This window comes from Pleurodeles waltl, chromosome 1_1 (assembly GCF_031143425.1).
Source record: "Pleurodeles waltl isolate 20211129_DDA chromosome 1_1, aPleWal1.hap1.20221129, whole genome shotgun sequence".
NCBI classification, from domain to species: Eukaryota; Metazoa; Chordata; class Amphibia; order Caudata; family Salamandridae; genus Pleurodeles; species Pleurodeles waltl.
Window position 1 is genome coordinate 666,838,660 of NC_090436.1, and position 19,090 is coordinate 666,857,749.

Below are 19,090 nucleotides of genomic sequence, written 5' to 3' on the forward strand. Positions count from 1 at the left end.
AGAATGAGGAGAGCTGTGCCCGAAGAAACAGGAGGGCTGGAAGGCTCACAAAAAGCCTAGAGACAAGGGGTAGGTGGATATGACACAGTGAAATAACCAGAGTACAAGGAAGATCCAAAGTTGGGATGGAAAACGGGGGAGGGATGGACTTCAGGGAGCACCAAGATTTCCAGGAGGACACAAAACATACAGGAAGGACATTTAGTGTAAAACAAAATAGGCTAACAGGCCATAAATAGGAGGTTCACAAAGTAAAAATAGGGCCAACTGGGACACAAAGCACAGAGAATGGTTAGGGAGACAAACCTGAGTGTTGAGTCACAAACCATTGAGAGAACCAGTGAGACAAAACACAAATATCACAGGCCACGCAGTTCAGAATTGACAACAGAGGGGATTAAAATCACCATGGATGAAAGAGAACAGAGTACTGCCATGCACCGAACAACCAGAAACAAAACCAATAAATAATAAAAAGAAAGATGCGGTTGCTCCTCCAGCCAGCTCTGTGCCTGCCGGCTCACAGTTTGCTATGGGACTGTCTTTGTAAGAGCAACATTGCCCGCAGTAAAGTGGGACAAGCAGCGGGGGCCGTCTGCACTGAGAGTGGGGAGAGAGCTCGGGACTCAGCTTCGTACGGTATGTGTGTGAGGGCATGGGGCATATGTGTGCTAGCAGGAGGTGCTGAGAGCATCCGAGGCGTGGGCTTCTTTTGGGCCTTTTTAGCAATTTTTAAACTTAAAGACCATGCATTAAAGTTATGCAAATACATATGAATGTATTTTTCAGCAACAGAAAGATAACAAAGTTAAGCACTCTGCAGGAGAAACTAAGGACAAAAAACAACATTGCAGGTGCATCGACCGCTGGGAAGAAAGCAAATAAAAAATAAGTATCTCAGAAGCCCGCAGCATGTGGAAGGTCACTGAGACCAGCTGATCACGAAGGAGTCATTAATCCAAGCTACATTCAAGCTCCAGAGAACAGCTGAAACACAAAGGGGAAGAAAGGAAGTACAACCTGATAACGTAAGTATTACTGCTGACCAATGAGAAGCAAGGAAAGAAGAGTGACCAGAGAAGCCAACCACTGGTAAGTAATTGGACCGCTATGGGTGGGTTGTGAACACGGGGCGGGCTGCAAGTCCCTTTTCAGATTTTTTTTTTCTAAAGACAAAAGATTCCACTACAGCACAAGTGCTGAGCAGATGAAACCTAAAACTGGGGCAAAAGTTAGGTGGAAACCTGCAAAAGGCCTATTCTCTCACACAACCTCCAGCTAATACTCCATGTAGACCTCAACCACCTCCTGTTGGGTCTTCATCATAGGCATTAAGCAAGGAAGGATGCAGAAAACTAGCAGACACCACTGCAAGGCTTAATCTATCTCACATCCTTCTGACAGGGTAATTCCCACTGGCAATCTGACTAATGTCAATTCTGACAGGACCCATCCTAAACAGGACTTTAACTGACTCTGTTTTCTTCACTCTTTCACTCTTCCTTGGGATCAGCGGTACCCATCTCTGCTAACCCTGTCTTAGCCAGGGCAACCATAACTGAAGTAACCCCCACCATGATCAACAGGGTCAGGGGGCCTAACTTACTACTTGACATGGGGTCAGACCACCATGCCAATGACAGTGCAGCCATAAAGGCTAACACCCAGCAGTGGCTATTGACACCTTTAGCTCTCCACTGACAGGTGGCTGTGCTATGCAATATGTTTCTTTAAGTTGAAGGGGTCCTTTTACTTTTTCTGAGTAGGGGTTGCCATTTCTTGTAGCAGACATCCTTTTTCCACTTACTGTTCTGTTAACTGAGGTGACACAACATTCAGCTTAAAAGCTACCTGACCAGTCAGGACTTCCTGTGGGGCAGGTAAAAACTCCTTGGTCCACTGGAATACTTTCTAAAAGCAGCTCACCTTTCCTACACTTGTTTTTTTCCCCTTTCTTCAGGGGGCCTATTTTTACTACCTGTAGGCCCAGCACCTCCAGAATCCCTGGGAGAGGTATTGCACTAGGCAATTACCTCCTCTGGGCTCAGACCAACCTCTGGGATGTCATTTCCAAGGAGTCAATCAAGGGGGAGGTCTGGACTGACTACCACCCTCCTCCAACTAAGGAAACCATCTACCTCTAAAGTCATTTAAGCCACAGGCCTACAAGTAACCTCACCTGGGACATTCCTTACTCTTCTGGTCTCTCTTGGAAAATACTGGTCTGGGGATACCAACCTGATATGCATAATAGTGTGACTGGCACAAGTATCCCTCAGGGCAGTGACTGAGTTGCCATTTACTTGGATGTGGTGAAAGTGTTTACTACCCTCTGGGCTCACCAACGTCCCTTCTGGGCCATTTTCCCAGTTAAAAGCTGCAAGGATGGTCTCATCTGAAGAGTAATCCCCAAGGGCTACACTGGCAACCCACACACTTAGCTTTTTCTTGGGATAAGCCGAGTCCATTCTGTAGTGGCCACCCTGCTGACAATCAAAGCAAGACTTATCATATATGAACTTTTTAAGCGTACGGTCCCCCTACTCTGTTTACTACTAGAGTTGGGGTGGGATGCATTATCCTCCTTTCTAGGGTTCTGGGTTTCTGAGGAACTACCTTTGTGGTGCTTACCAACTCTCTCCTTTCCCTTCTGTGCGCTTCCCCCCATTGCTTTTTAGGGATTCTCATTTTAACCCATTCATCAGGCTTTTTGCCCAATTCTCACACTTCCTTTGGCAGACCTAGCTCAGCTAGACAGGGCAGACCTCCCTGAGGTAAGACTGCGATGGGAACTTGGTAAATACCTATATTTGGGTATTCAGGTTACCAACAGTGTAGCCACACGCAATAACCTAATGTGGGCAGAATTGTGGGGGGGATTGAGAACTCAGTTGACCTCTGGAGCCCTTTACTGCAGACAATAACGGGCAAGCTCTCAATGATGTACATTGTGTCGCTCCTGCACGGTCTCTAAAGGGCAACAGGAATTAATGACTCCTTAGCTGCTGCGTACATTTAAGATGCTGGATCAGCTCACAATATTACTGGTTTGGGATGGGAAGTGGAGTACAGTTATGCTTTATACCCTGAAATTACCATGGAATAAAGGAGGAATGGGCTTACTGACACTAATAGACAACCCTGCTACAGGATGCAGATCAATGGTATAGGCAGGGTGGTCCGTGTGAGTGCCATTTGATGTAAGGCTTAACTTGAAATGACTCTGTAAGACATATTAATTATGGCAGTATGAGAGTTATTCATATATCATGATACAGGATGTGAAGATATGATAAAAGGGGTTAGGGCAGTAATGTGGAGGCATCCATTTGCAGCAGAAACACCCTTTTAGAGCATTTAACACTATTAAAAATAACTCTGGAGATGTTGGTGTCTTGTGGACAAGTGCAGGTGTGTGGGAGACTTTTAACCTAATGGCACCTTTATCACAATTAAGGAAGCACAGGATAGCTTTGGTATTGAAGCGGGACAATTTTTCCAATATGCATACCTGGCTCGAACAGCTAGGGAGATCTGGAAAACCTTCCCAGTGGCCACGGAATTCATTTGCACTATGGAAGTGATATTAAGCATGGCTCAGGGAAGGAAACTGGTAACATATCTATCTCTTCACCTAAACACAGGTGCACATGAATGTATGGACAAAGAGAGATTGTTGACTGTGAGGATCAAATCACACGTTTTCGATGAGATCTGTGAAATGGTTGAAAAGTGCCTTGCAAAGCTAGATTCCAGTCAATCCAATTCCACTACGTCCACAGGACATACTTAGCTCCACTGGAGCTCATAAACATTTACACTGTAAAACCTCAAAATGGCCCAGATGTGGGGAACCAAAAAGAGACATTTGAATAAGACGAGGACATGCTCACAGGTGCAAGTTCACGGGACGGATTTATTCACAAGGTGCAAGGGGGTATGGGAGGACTACCTTTTCAGTCCATGCTCCTGTGTATTCTTGGGGCTCTACCGAAAATGAAAAATGGGAAGATATGTATTGCTTTGGGGCGTATCTTGGTCATTCGAAGCATAGCAGTTAACTGGCTCTGGCCACAGCCCCCCTCAAAAAGACACTTGGCTAGGAGCCATGGTGGAATGGGCTTTTGCTGAAGAACAATATATAAAGTTCACTAGAAAAGATGCTAAATGGAAAGATATAGCTCACTGGGGAGCAATGCTTCAGAAAAGACTGAACACACCTGAAAATATACTGCTATGAATGGAGCGTATTCTGGGGTTGCATGAGAAGAAAGTAGGGGAGAGGGGGGAGTATCTCAGATAGCTGCATAAACAAACCCTGGCCGGTGTTAGGGAATGATTCAGATTACAGCCCAATGACAGTATTGATTGAGATGATTTTTCTGAGCTGTGGTGAGTTGAGTAGGACAACAGTTCAACTGGGGCTCCTTGCTGTGCTGATATTTCAACCAATGGTACCTCCTGGACCCTGCCAGCAAAATATGATTGAAACACTGCAGGAGAGGGACTTGATTAATTATTTTCTATTGTACTCATCAAAATCCAGCTGCTATGGTGAACACTGTATTAACTGTTTTTTATTTAAAGAAAATAGAAAGATCTTTAAAAAAAATCTACAGTCATAATGTGACACAGACCAATATAAGCGGAAATAAACATCACAGACCAAGTCAAAAAGTTCAAGATGCCATTGCTGAAGACCTACTCTAGAAACAACAAAGTGGCACCTTCATGGGACCCTCATGAGGAAACTTTCCTTAAATCAAAACTTTACACTGTGCAACTCTGCAAAATCTTCAAGAAAAGAATAACGCTTCTGGTGTGGCACTAGTCCTTTGCAAATTACAACCAGAAGCTGAAAAAAGGCCACAAGTCCCAGCATAGAAGAGGTATAAAACGGACTTCAAAATACTAAAAGGAGCTGGTGGTCTGCTGCCCACAATGCAGATAACTATGTCTTATGTGCCATAAATTGGGCAAGTGGTTTATGTTCATCCTTGCATGAATTCCAAAATGAAATGCAACCTGGAAAGTCTTGTCCTCAAGAGAACTTGCTATTCAAATGCACAGGACCAGTTACATAAAACATAGTGTAGTTTAAAACGACAACCTTTATGGAGATTCTCCAAGAGACCATTTACAGAGCACAGAAATCTTCACAGAGGTGACAAGTGCGTACATTCTTTAGAGGCTTGAATTACTCTAATAAGTGAAATTAAATAATTAACTATGCTATCCTCTCTATCTGCTCACAGAAACAGACAGATCAGTCAAGACCATGATATTCTAGACTTGCTTCAGATCTTAATAGAAAGGGTACAATTTCTCACTGCATCTAACATTTGGAAAAGAAGATGTCTGTAAAAAATATTAAGATAGCTAAATCTGATTATAACAACAATTCTATGAACATGAAAGGGAGAGACACATCCCAGGATATAGAATTCAGTCTCCTTAACCAATATATTCAACACTTACGGCTATTCTACAACCTATGATCCAAGGATAGTTTTATAATGATATGAAAGTGGAAAATAATGGCAGGTAACTAAAAGGCAACCTGATTGGTTGTTAGTTGCATGCTTCATAACAGGGTCTCATGATGGTCCCTATAAACTAGGATGGGCTCAACCATTTTCCAGGGAGCACTTATGATATTTTTCTACTGGGATCTTTTAAAGGATAAAAATACTTACGGGGCACCTAGGTATCCCGTTAATAAAGGGTTACCCTGGTGTGGATAAAAACAAATTTGGGGTATCTTTGGAGTATGATGGCCATACATCCTTTCTAGTGCTGACACGTTTCAGCCTTTTTTAAGGCCTTCTATCAAAGTCACTCTCCCTCCAACTCACTGTGTTGCACTGTCAATTGTTATGGCTAGAAACGGAATCAAATGTTGCTTAAAATACTGCAAGGCTTCCAGTTTATTTGAAAAGTGCGCCACCACAGTAGGTTACAAGCTTCAAGAGACACGAACAACCAAGAACAGTCAATATACTAACATAATTAAAATGTGGACGCCCAACCACCAAAACACACAAAGTACGCATCTAAAAACATATGTTTAAGAATTAGTTGTAAATGTAGTTGATTTCAGATTTGCTAAGGTCAAAACAGACGTGCAAGTTAGAGAAGAACGTAGTGAAAAGACCAACGGCTCTGGAGTAACTTTCTTTCTTTTGAGCTACGCCAGTAGGGACCTTGGAATGCTGGCTGATGAAATAATCTGTGGTTCGATGAAACTAGGGAGGTTAGCAATTCCAACAGAGATGTAGAAGATGTACTGAGTAGATGTGCGTAAGTAACAGAATCAGTGACTTTGTACAATCTGGGTGTGGTTCTGTGTATAGCCATCCTGTATGAGGTGCGACAGGTGACCTGCTACAGATGACTGCCTCAGGTACCAGATCTGAAAAGCTTTTGTGGGGAGGCTGCTAACTAGTGGTGAGGAACAGCTGCTGTTGTTCTCCGAAGACACTGGGAGAGCATCAATCTTAGGGTACAGGTGCGGGGGTTGGAGCCTGAACCAGATGAACGAAGGTAACAATAGATGGGCCACTCAGTCACTGCAGGATCAGCAGACCCCAGTAAGGGAAAGTGATAAAGGGACAAGCCCTAATAAGCAGGAACTGGAGCTATGCAGTTGATTGCGATGGCTAGAGGGCGACAGCAGGAACACTTATACGGTTCTTCTAAATCACCCCTGTCCCTGATACTTGCACAAGACCAACAATAAACATGCACAGGACACCAGGGGAATGAGAAACCATCTAGTATGAAAATAGGCCCACTATGCAACATCCAAGGGAATGTGAGAGAACATAGTTGACACTTAGCACCTTTCCCCTAATGGCAATAAACAGACAAAATACATAACGAGGCAGTGGACTTTCAGGGACTCATTCACTTCAGGCACATCAAAAATGCACTGTGTCTGCTCATAGATGGGTTAAGGTTTTCAACATGGACCTAACAAGTAGTTGACTGTGAAGTGAGCACTCAGTGAAGAATCACATTGATGTGTTTGTTGTCCTAAGTGGCATGATGGCGAATGGACTAGCACAACTCTAAGTGAGACGAGTGTGGATAAAACCCAATCCCACAGCATGCTGTTAGCACTGGTGGGTAACCTGGACATTACTTCCCAGAATTCCATGTGAACTGCATGTGTTCTATGTTGAGGGAGTGATATACTTCTCTTTGGGACAAGCAAACTGTTCTCTGTTGGACAAAACCAAAGTAATGGCTAAGCCAAAGTACACCAAGGACCTAAGGGTGGGGATGAGCAGGGGACTCTTCAAGGCCTGCTCTTACTTCAACATTGTTTAAAAAATATACAAGACTGTATGACAACCAACTCCCTAAAATATGACCCCCCCCCCCAAAAACAGAATTTTTCCTCAGATCCCGTAAAGCCAGGGACAAAATCGACTCCAATCTTACCTCTGAACTGGTAAATCTTGGTTTCATCCCCACTTTCTTGGTTTCTCTCAATGATCTTGATTTTTACAATGACTCCTCCCTCTCCATGACAGCTTATGTGCTCAAGGTTGCCTGATCTGCTAATTAGTGCCTTCGTCAATTAAAGCGATTAAAGTTTCTACAGTTATTCAAGGATAAACTCGAGACAGCAGTTTTTTCTGGTCATCTCCATGATCTCCTCTAGTAATGCCATCCTCAGGTGTCTACCTGCCAGTTTCCTGCTCACCCTAAAAGCCTTCCTTAACTCCACAACTCATCTTGTAACTGAGAAGAACTAATGTGATCACATTACTTCTATTCTGGGAGCCCTCTAGTGGTTTCCTTTTGAAGCACGTATCAAATTGAAAGTCTATATTCTCACTTTTAAAGCACTTCACCTGGGTAGACGAAGATAGCTAGCCGACCTACTGAACATCTCTGGCGGCTCAAGACAATGCAGGAGCAGGAACACATTTTGGAAATGCCAAAAACTATGGACTTCCCTTGCATTAAAACAATCCTTCTCTGGACTTGTCCCTGCCTTGCTCTCTCCAACTCTCTACCTCTACAAGTTACTTTAGGCCGGAACTTACTCACTTTCTGGAAAACTCTGAAGTCTCATCTGTTCAGAATTTATCTGGGAGAAAAGGGTCCTATATAACTTTGTGTTATTTTTTACTGTAATTCTGTTGGTTGCAGAGGTAACACTTTCCTCAAGCCTACTTCTAGTTCAGTCATTTCTACTGATGTTTGTATTCCACATACTGATATTTGCTATCCATGGTTTCACTGCAAATGAGCAACTGTTTCTTCTCTTTCGCTCTCTTTTTTTACCCTATCTATCTAATTTCTGTCGTCCTTTGTATCCTATTTTTTTTGCGGCAATGCCTTTTCCCTGTTCTTCTCTTGCACTTCCTTGGTGTTTCCTGCTTCTCATATTTCCCCCTGCGTCTCCCTCTTCCTCCATATATATATATAGATATATTTATGTAGTGCTCCATTCGCTCCACCTGTCTCTATCTTGCTCCTGATATTCACGCCCTTGTTCAATGCTACCCTTCTCCGCCTCCCCTCTGTACCTCCTCTCTTTATCCCCCATCACCTTCTCAGCCCTGCGTCTGGCACTGCTTCTAGTGCTCCCCGTTTCTTTTCTTATTTTCCCCAGGCTCTTTTTTACCTCTCCACTTATAACCTTCCCTTCTTCTTGCCTTGAACATCTATCACCCTACATCTATCATCCTACCATTACCCTCTTGCCATCCCCCACCCCAATCTCATTCAGAGGGTCACTAGCCTTGATCTCCTGGAACTGTTCATGTTGCTTTACTGTTCTTGTATATGTATTCATTTGATGTTCTGTGTATACCAGATGTTCCCTGTGAAGCTCTCTAATACTTTAGGGTGCAGTAGTGTAAATAAAATTGTAAATAAATAAATTGCAGCGATCCTTGGGACCTCTCAGCCTGAGCATTAACGCCTCAAGGAGAAAGGTAATTCTATTACATCAGCCTCTCAGCACCCTGATAAAGATGCTGGAAGTCACTGTGATTACAAATGAGATCCAATCAGCTAAAATAGATATGGCCATAACAGACATTGGGTTACAGAGAGACAGGAAGCTGACAGAATCAGAAAAACAGAGCAACCAATGCCCCTGCTGCAGCGTACAACTAATGCTAAAGACCTCAGTGCAGGAACTCACAGAGTCTGAGGTCCTTGGAATACACAGCAGAGGTTCTCAATGCTGCTCCCTTCACAACAACATACTATTCTAGAGTTGGGCTGCTCTCAAGATCCTGTAAATATATCAGGTGGGAGGCACAATAGGGGTTAGTTGGGGTTCTGTGAGTAGGAGGCGGGTAAGAGAGGACTGATTGGCTATCAGCCTCACATGGGTAACAATAATGGCTATCCTGAATAGATACGAGCCACACAGAACGTCTGCAGAATGGTCTTGACCACTATCCAATTTAAAATACTAATGTATTCAATACTGTGCAGTACAGAACAAGTTTCTTACCCTAGATTATATGTCTCGAAGAGCTTACCAATCAATCCACTAACTCCGCACCTTTCAATATCGCCCCAGGAGCCACACAGGATCAAGAGAATTTTGTAGCAGTGCTCCTGCGCACGAAACAGTGGCATTGTGAAGCCCTGTGCTGACTTCATCATGCCCCAGAAAGATGGGGCAGAGTTGTATATCAGCACCACTCCTGTACACTGTCTAGGTTTCTGGTCTTTTCCTTTTCCATGTTTTCAGATGTAGGGCATGAACAATTGTTGGTAAAAATGATTAACGTTAGTGCAGGACTTTTTCAGATGTTAAAAAGAAGTCACTCCACACAATACAAGGGAGGGCAGTGAAAAATCTGCGTTTAGATAGGTTATCCACCAGAATGTGTACTACCAAAGAGAAGCAACTTGTTCTGAGGGATAGTTCTAATTTCAGATATCACACCTCAGGAAATCAAAGCAATACCTCAACACGGTGGAGGGTTTGTGGAGAGGGTGCAGAACTGAGTAGGTGAAATGTCCTTCCCACTGGGTCAGGATCTCAAAGCAGTATGTAATGTGTCCAACGATGCCCATGTCTCAGGCTGGCAGATATCAAGGACAGACACTCCTTGAGCCAGCACAGTAGTAGCAGCCCTAGCCCCGAAGGAGTGGGTTGTCAGGCATTGTAGGAGCTGCTTGTTGGCCAGTATGCAGCAGATTTCCATGCAGATTACTATCCACCAAAACAGGGACTTCTTTTACAGGGACTTCCTTTTCTTGCACAAGAAATGGATTGTACACTCAAAGGTCTTGGGACAATCTATGCAAAAGATTAAAAGCGCTCTTTTGGTTCAGCCGATAGAGCCTCTCCTCCTTTGATAAATGACGGGGAGCACATAATGCTGGTAGAGTGGCCAATCGCTCAAAGTGGAAAGGAGTCACAACTTTCCTTAAGAAGGCCGCTTGAGTCCTCAGCACCAATTTGCAAAAAAGATGGCATAGGGCAGATGCACTGACAGTGCCTGCAGTTCATTAAGGCAAAGATCTCATGTAATCACAATGAGGAAGATAGTCTTCCTCTGCCACAACACCCAACAAACGACTTCAGTTTGCCCTCAGCGGCGAATGCACGTACCAGTGGAGGGTAAGATCCAGCACTTCCTCTCAGGAGGAGGATCAGTCATGTCTGACAGATGGGTTTTGCTATTTGTTCGCCTACACTGTACCTCTTCTCTATTCCCCACCTCATACCCCACACACACCAGAACTATTTTCAGAGGAGCACCTGTCCATCGTGTTCCAGAAGTTACTCCTGTTGCCCTCCAAGGGTGCCATAGAGAGGGTATCAGACTCCGAGAAAGACAGGGGATGCTATTCACTTTCCTTCCTCTTCACAGGGCCCTCAGGTCTACCTTGGACCTCTGACTCCTGAAAGCCTTAATACACACTAATGCAAAATGCATTTGAATCTAGACATGGAATAGTAGAGAATAAATTTAGAAGAGCTATCTCGCTAATTCATGTGCAACTCTGGGTTGGGACAGAAAAGTCCTCTGTATGGTAAGAGATGTGTCCCTGGGTGCCCAACAGCACTGTTTTCTTGATCCCTAATGCTGATTTTTTGTTATAGGCGAACATAGGTCATGCATGTGCACCATGACATAGGCCTGTCTCACAGACTGCGGTCTTGTTGAACTGGAAGGGGGCACCCAAAGTGCAAACACCTTCACCAGGAGGTAACCAGCACAAGCGTGGTGGTAGAAGCATACCATGTAGTAGTCAGTAGTTGTGAACAGGACAGGACCTTTTTATCTTGTGTCACTAGAGAGCAGCCTTCAGGCCCGCTCGTCTTTTTAAAATTCCGCTTCTGTGTGCTTAACTCAACCCTTGGTCTACATCAGTTAGATGTGGAGTGCTGTGCTGCGCAGTGCAGAAGTAGTGACTCCGTGCTGGAGGTATGTGTGTCTAGCTAAGTGCAGAGATAGAGCAGTGCATGTGTGGTTGGTGCATGTACTCCGTCTATGTATTTCTCTGGGGAATACATCACGAGAGACATAGAGCTGTGCAGTTTGTGTGCGCAATGAAAACATTCTGGGTGTAGGTGTGCTTGGATGAGGTACAATATATGAAGAGTTAAAATGTTGTGCTGTGCAGACATGGTAAGTGTGTGTGCTGGCAGTGTGTGTATCTGTAAATTGCACACCCTGGTTAAATACAGAAACGTTTCAGTGCTGAACAGTGCACGCAGACTGTGTGTGTGCTGAATGCATGTGTACACACAAGGGTATAATGCATGGAGGTACTAATGCTGAACAGTACACTGAGTAATGGTGCCTGCACTGGTACATTACATGGAGGACCCTAGGTTCAATTATGGTTAGCCCAGGTGTTCCAGGTGAAGGCATGAGGAGGAGAGGAATTCCCCCAGAAAGATGTGTGCATTGCTGCATTCCTCTGAGCTGGATGGGTCACACACTGGAGGAAAAAGAGAAGAGACTCCATACACAAGTCAAAAGACTACTCTCTGATAGATCACAAGGAAAGGGGCATGGACGCATGTGAAGGAAGGGTGATGGGGCAGATATGGGAATCATACACAGCAGGGCTAGCTTCAGATGTACCCATCACTGCGGCTGACATCCAGGTGTAATTTCTGGTCACTCCTATGAATTGTGTTGTGGGACACAACAGCATCGGAGTCTTGTTTGTTAGAAAAGACAGTTTTTCATGAGAGAAGAAGAAAAGGGCATGTGTTCACTTCAAAAGAAACAGAACACAAATTTAAAGCTCCAAAGACTCGGCCCAAAATTACATTTTGGTGTCTGTAAATGAACTAAAAAGAAGTGGAGGTTAAGATCCCAACATTTATCATCTGCCAAGCAGCCAGAAGGGGAATTTCAGCAAGACTTCTTCCAGTCACCAGACAAAGGCCTGCTAGTCTCCCTCCTGGGTGAGGCGCATCTCTCAGGACACCAAGATCACCTGCCATGGAGCCTGAAGCCTGAAGTACCAGGAGCTGCCTGCTTGACAAGACCAGTGTGTCCTGATAGGAAGAAGACAGTGTTCGAGGGAGTGAGGTGCAACAGGAAGCCCAGCGAGAGGATTCACTGAGTGAGGTGTGAGGCTGCGTACCGACTACGACTACGCCATTGCCCATGTGTCTTGTTGGCTCTGCAACCCCCCCCATATGCCAAGAGAGAGCCGATGGGGACTGCGCCGATAGTGAATCACTGTGCAGGCCTGGGCAAATCCAGTAAAGTTACAATTGCTGAATCGTTGAGACGCATGACTGCCTAGGTGGGGGCGTTTGCACCAAGAGTGGTGACACCCGTGTTTCCATATACCAGTACCAACGGGCCACAGTTTCGGTTTGTAATCTGAAGGAGGGACTGAGGCTACGTTCCGCTGGCTGGACCTGCACTGTGACGAAACTGCACCTGTCTGACCTGAGGGCTAACTAAAAAGCTGTGGATGACATCAAACCCTCACTGTGCTTCAGTCGGGAGTGATGCAAGGATTTCCCCCATCCAGACTCCTCTCAGACCCCCAGCCCTCCCTGCTAAGGTAAGTCAGCCCACCCATTCTTTGCAAGCAGGGAGCTGCTCCATCAACTGAGAATTGCTCTGGCAGCACTGCTCAGAAAGGATAGTGTGTGCCCCAGGTGCTGCCATGTGGGTAATGAGCAGTCCAACTTCTCCAAACTGAGCAGGATTCGTAGGTGCCCACTCAGAGGCCACCCACAGTTCCATTGAAATCCTACATGCTGCGAGAGCAGGTACGACGTGAAATGGGCCACTGGGGCATAGGGGATTCGCTGCTAATGGTGCTTCAGTACCATAGACACTTTTAACTAAAAGCCAGACGAGTCAAAGGGGAACTCAAGAGTACAGCCTAACAGTGTGCATTCCCCGGATGCTGCCACCAGTGAAGGGGGAATAACAACAAACATGTTACACGACCTCTAGGTGGATTGTGTTGTTGTTTCATAATGTCGTATCCTCTTGCATGTGTAGAGTGAGAAATAGAAAAACTTATTTTGTTCATATAAAAGCAAGTATTTGCCTGGACATTGATTTACTGCTTGTACTGTGTGATCTTTGAGTTATGAGCAGTACTCACTGACCTGTGTCTACACTCCCCTCAAGGGAGCCTTGACTGCTCGACCAAAGCTACCACTCAGACTAAAGTGCAGAAGGGGTACTTGGCCCAGTTGCTTGGGATCCATAGAAGGTCAGGCCCCCGACATTAAGGGTAAAAGGCCTCAGCCACCACCGTTGGGCCCAGTAGCCCCTGTGTGCCCTGGGGCTCTCCGAAATGGGCTCTGCCACTATGATCCTAATAAAGAAATAAAAGGATGTTTCCTATAGTGTACTAAATTTTTAACATCCCCTGGTTAATGTTTCAAAGTATTCTGCATGGAAATAAAAATATAAAGGAAGCCGATTAAAAAAAAGTAAGGAGAAAGATACGTTTTTTTATACCCATAATATATTTTTTTTTTACATAAAGCCCGAATATTTATCTGAATTGGTTTGGAAACCAACAGACATTGCTGCCAAATAGTGGCTTGTGGCGCAACGAACAAAGAACAGAGCACAGCCCACCGCAATCCTCACCCCCCACAGGAATGCTGTTGCAGACATTCAGTTGCTTTTAAATCAAATACACAAGCATAACCCAGCCCATTGATGTATACTTTCCAGTTTAAAAGGAGGACTTTGCAGCTGCATTGCATTCAAAGTATAGCAGTCTAGTGTGAGGTGTTCAGCAGGCTTTCTATAAGTGCACTCTTGTCTCTCTCATCAAGTGGGTCGAGAGATTTCACTTACAAATGCAGTGTAACACCGCTGATGTACAGTTTTTTTTCTGGAGGAGGAAAGGTCACCTTGCTGTTTCTCATCTGTATTTCATAAGTCTTCGTTTACACTAACTTTCTTTGATCTTAAGTGGTACAGTATGCCTTGCATTAGATTCTGCCATGGTGCACCTTCTCAGATGGTGTTTCAAACCCTGGCAAATTATCAACCCCTAAACTGCTCTTGCTACATGGGGAGCAGCAAATGCATCCAGCATTTTTCCATTGGCGCCTGACTAGCTAGGACTCCTCGTCAACTGAGTCTCGTGTTCCAGTAAGCTGTTGCATATGTTGTGGTTAGCGGCTACTGAAGGCACTGCGTTATTTCATTGCAACCAGCAGTGCCATTTCAGAAGCAAATCAGGAAAGGAGGGAAAAAAACACACAGATACATAACAAAAACATTTATCGGATCTATCTTCATTTTGAGAGCTTACCTGATCTATCTTCATTCTGGGAGTCACACCGTCGACACAGCTCAGGGATTGTCTTAAGGGAAGTTACTGAATACTGTCCGGGAGCAAAACACAAAAAAGCTTATTCTGCTTTTGGAAAAAAAACAAGCATCAAGAAATAAAATAAATCCAATATTCACTATAGAGGATATTAAACTGAAAATGGGGACATCATGCAAGGGATCCTGATCAGTAGTTGCCAATTATGATATTTTATGTTTGGCATGTTATTGTGCGTTATTGGCATTAGCATAGCACACAATTTGCCACATAATGGCATCTTAGATACATGCATAAAAATGTCAAAACAAGAGGTCTTAAAACAGCATGTTTGAACAATAAAGTGGGTTTGACCATTGTAACAAGGTGAAGAAAAACAAACATCAGCCAAAATCGCATAAAAAAAGTAAAATCCGGGGAAATTACATTTTAAAAGTAGCTTTATGCTATAACCATAATAGTAATGAACGTTATACAGACACATTACACGTTGTTTACGCACATATTTGTTTGATTGCGGTGACAGCACTGCTAGGTTGTGTAGGGCAGCTATGGGGAGAGGATCATACATATCAAACCTATCTGTAGGCGAGTGTATTCTGGAAGAGGTTTTATACACTTGTAAAGGTTTTGTCAGGATTTTTTGTTGAGTTTTTGATTTATACACAGCTCGTTGACCCTGAAAATGTACTGGCTAGGCACAATTTACGGTTCCGTCGATATAGTAGCAGCCTTCACACACAGGGGTAACACTATAGTGCAAACAAACTGGAAAAAGCGATGAAGCGAAATGGAATAGCTTATTTTATCCTTTCTTTAAAACATTCTGCACATTTTGATGACTCATGTTAGGTAAGCAGCCACCGGGAAGTAAGGTAACCTTCTGGCAGTCCCCAGGGAATCTGGTAGCTTCTTGAGACCAGCTGGTGCTTATTAAGTAATTACATGCTCTATAATTGAATGAAAATTAGTCAATTGCGCACCGAATCGCCTGTGTTTTATAGAATGCCACACAGACAAGATGTATTTGCTCAATTCTGTTTCTTACGGAAAGACAATTTCCTTTTCATGTCCAGCGCACATTTTGGTTAAATTGCCTTTTTGTATGTGTAAGTTAAATGGATCATGCTGGGTTTAGTGTCCCCAAGCATGCATTTGTGTAGACGGGGTTTCAACTTTGAAGGCTGTGCATTTCTGAATTCATCCATTCTATGCCCTTTGCGACATTGTGTGACACTGTTGTTTTAATTTATGTTTAGTGATTCCAAAACGCCCGCATCAAACTAGTCTACATGTGGTAGGCCTCTACAGGTCACGAAGAAGACAACTGCCTTGGAGAAGTTTACCAAAGATCTTTGCGACCAGAGCAACTGCAACCAGAGCTGGACTTCCCCACCCCCTCCCCCACTCCCACCCACTGACCACGCACTTAACCTTTGAATCATCCTCAACTCCTCGCTCTCAATGAAATGGCAAATCAATGCCGTCTCATCCTCCTGCTTCCACACGCTCTGCCTGCTTCAGAAGATTTTCAAGTGGATCCCCAGCGAGCCCAGGAGAACGGTCACCCAGACGCTCGTCAGCAACAAGCCCGACTACTCTACGCTGGCACCACCCAAATTCTCCAAACAAAATTGCAGACAATCCAGAACGCCTCGGCCAGACTTATTCAGAACATCCACCACCACAGTCACCTCTCCGGTCACCTGGGAGACCTTCACTGGCTCCCAATCAACAAAAGAATCACCTTATAGCTCTTCACTCATGTCTACAAGGCCCTCCACAACATCAGACAAGCATACTTCAACCACCACCTTTCCTTTCACACACTCACCAGACATCTCCGCTCTGGCCACTATCCCAAGGATCCACAAGACCTTGGGAGGAGGAAGATCCTTCTCCTACCTCGATGCGCAGACCTGGAACTCTACTTCTATGCCTCAGGTAATAACCCTCAACTGCCTGAATTCAGGAAGGACCTCAAGACCTGGCTCTTCAACAGAACTGAACAACCCTACTCACCCCACCTCACCCCCCAGAGCCTTTAGACACTAATAGGTGATTAACCATGCTCTACAAGAACCATTGATTGATTGATTGATTGATTGATTTCCATCTTCCAAAGGTAAAATGTAATGCTGGTAAAATGACTATGTGAGAATCTGCCTTTTTCACAATCTGCATGAGTTTAGAGTGGTTTTGTCAGTTTGGGTTGGAATGCCACCCCTTCTCTATTTCCTGCACAGCAGATTTTTTTTGGACTGTTGATGCAACCATACAGACAACCATAACTATAAGACATCATTCCCAATGGTGGTGAACCACCTCAGCTTATGTTGAGCTTCTGCACCCACTTATTAACTAACAATAGTAAGATCCAGCAGAAAGTCTCAATATCTGTTGAGTAAGGAGTCTGAAAGCCATGGGCGCCTGATATTAGATATTAAGGTGTTCACGTGAAACCTGGAAGTCTAGGGGGAGGCCTTTAACAGCTGGATAGGTCTGTTTTAGCTATGAGATATCCGATTCCAGCAAGCAATCTTTGGTATCTACGGTTAGCCCAACACCCGTAATCCCCAGTAAGGCCACCCTAGGGTGCAATGTCTCTCTGGTATGTATGTGGTGTGCAATGCAACTGTGGATTGTGTTCCAGTATGTGGTTATGACTGGGGAGGTGAATGAAGGACCCATCCCGATCTCTGCATCTCCAGGAGGCTGATGATCAAGCTTTCTCATTTCCCACAGTAGGTGCAGGCTGTAGTACGTACAGTGAAAACAACTGAACTGCATGAGTTTGAGAGTAGCCAAGATAGTCAGTAAATATGCGGCTATCTGGGCTTCTAACCAATCATCACAATCTAGTTCCCCCACGCTCCCTTCCGACCTCTCACAGAGTGAATATTGGGGGGTCTTGGCTGTGTACAAAATACTTTTAACCTAATTTTACTCAGCAAGCAAACTAAAAAAACCTGCATATTTTGTCCAATTTAATTTTGACAGATTGTTTTGCCTAATCCTGTTAAGCACTGCAGTCGGTCAGCACTGCCGAATTATGACATTTTTGTAACCTGTTTTTTTTATGCCTACAACTAAAGCATTACAAAAACCCGATGTGTTCCAATAAATGATCCAGCAACACCAAAATAACTTGAAGCAGCAGCTGCAGCACTGGATACATTGGTTATTTGATGCTCCACCATCTAAAGAAGATAAAGAAGTAAGAAACCTTGGAATTACCATGAACTCCAGGTTATCAATGAATGGCCGAGTGGACAAGTTAGCAAGATTAAGGTTGATCACTAGGAAAACTCTGTGATGCATTTTCACCTGCCTGGGATTTCTACACGAGGACAAGGCTATTACCTCTGTCTAAACTGGATTACGCCAATGGCCTCTACCACACATTATCTTTATCAACTATAAAAAGACTAACATGGATTAAGAACTCTGCTGCCAGACTACTCCTACATGTAAAGCCACATGTCTACATGTCCCCTGCCTCGAGGACCCTCCATTGGTTACCAGTTGCCAGAAGACCCACCTTCATGCCACTTTGTATCACTCACATAGCAATACATGGAACAGGACTGCTTTTCATCAGGAATAAAAACACCAAATACATCCAACAAAGTAACCTCCTCTCCAGATTGGCACCTCACCTCAAAATCCCACCATACAAGAAAAAAACATAGGTGGTACATCTTTCTCTGTTCAAGCAGCCAAACTATGCAATTAATTACCCCCAAACATAAGATCCACGGATAACAATCTTATCTTTAGAAGACTGCTCAAGAGTTGGCTCTTTTCTATATAACTACCATACTCAAACACTAATGTACAGTATATCCCTGTGCGTGGAAAAATGTATAATTTGATTATACGTATATATCTATGTATGTGCATTTCTTTGTACACATATGTATATGTGACAGGCTGAACGGTATAAACCAGACGGAGATCCGATAATATGGTAATTAAGAATTTATTTATAGGTGTGGCTTTTCTTTCTTTTTTTGTTTAATCAAGTTCATATTATATTTGGAGTAACCCGGTGAAATGTCTCGTCTTTAACTTAGTCTTTCTTCTTTCTCTTTTCTTCCTCCGTCAGGATTTTCTGGGAACTTGGTAAGGCTCCAGGGAGGTACCGGCAAGAAAACAAAAGAATGCCCTGGTAAGTATATAAGTGTTTTCTGGGGTTTTCTCTAGTGCGAAGGAATAGGGAGTAGGTAAGTAGGGAGATAGGAAAAAGTGTGCATTCACCCTTGAATTGTGTATAACCTCAAACAATGTCTGTGAGTCAGGTAAGTTTTAGGGTGTG

At 44.0% G+C, this 19,090-nt stretch overlaps 1 protein-coding gene across 3 annotated transcripts in view; it reads right to left on the reverse strand.

Moving 5' to 3' along the window:
• The window catches only part of SNCAIP (synuclein alpha interacting protein), a 372,935-nt gene that overhangs the window by 148,927 nt on the left and 204,918 nt on the right, over positions 1-19,090 (reverse strand). For all 3 annotated transcript variants that reach the window (XM_069226977.1, XM_069226964.1, XM_069226971.1), the window contains exon 4: positions 14,755-14,827. In XM_069226977.1, coding sequence (XP_069083078.1) covers positions 14,755-14,827 — 73 coding nt within the window. The remainder of the gene's footprint in view (positions 1-14,754; positions 14,828-19,090) is intronic.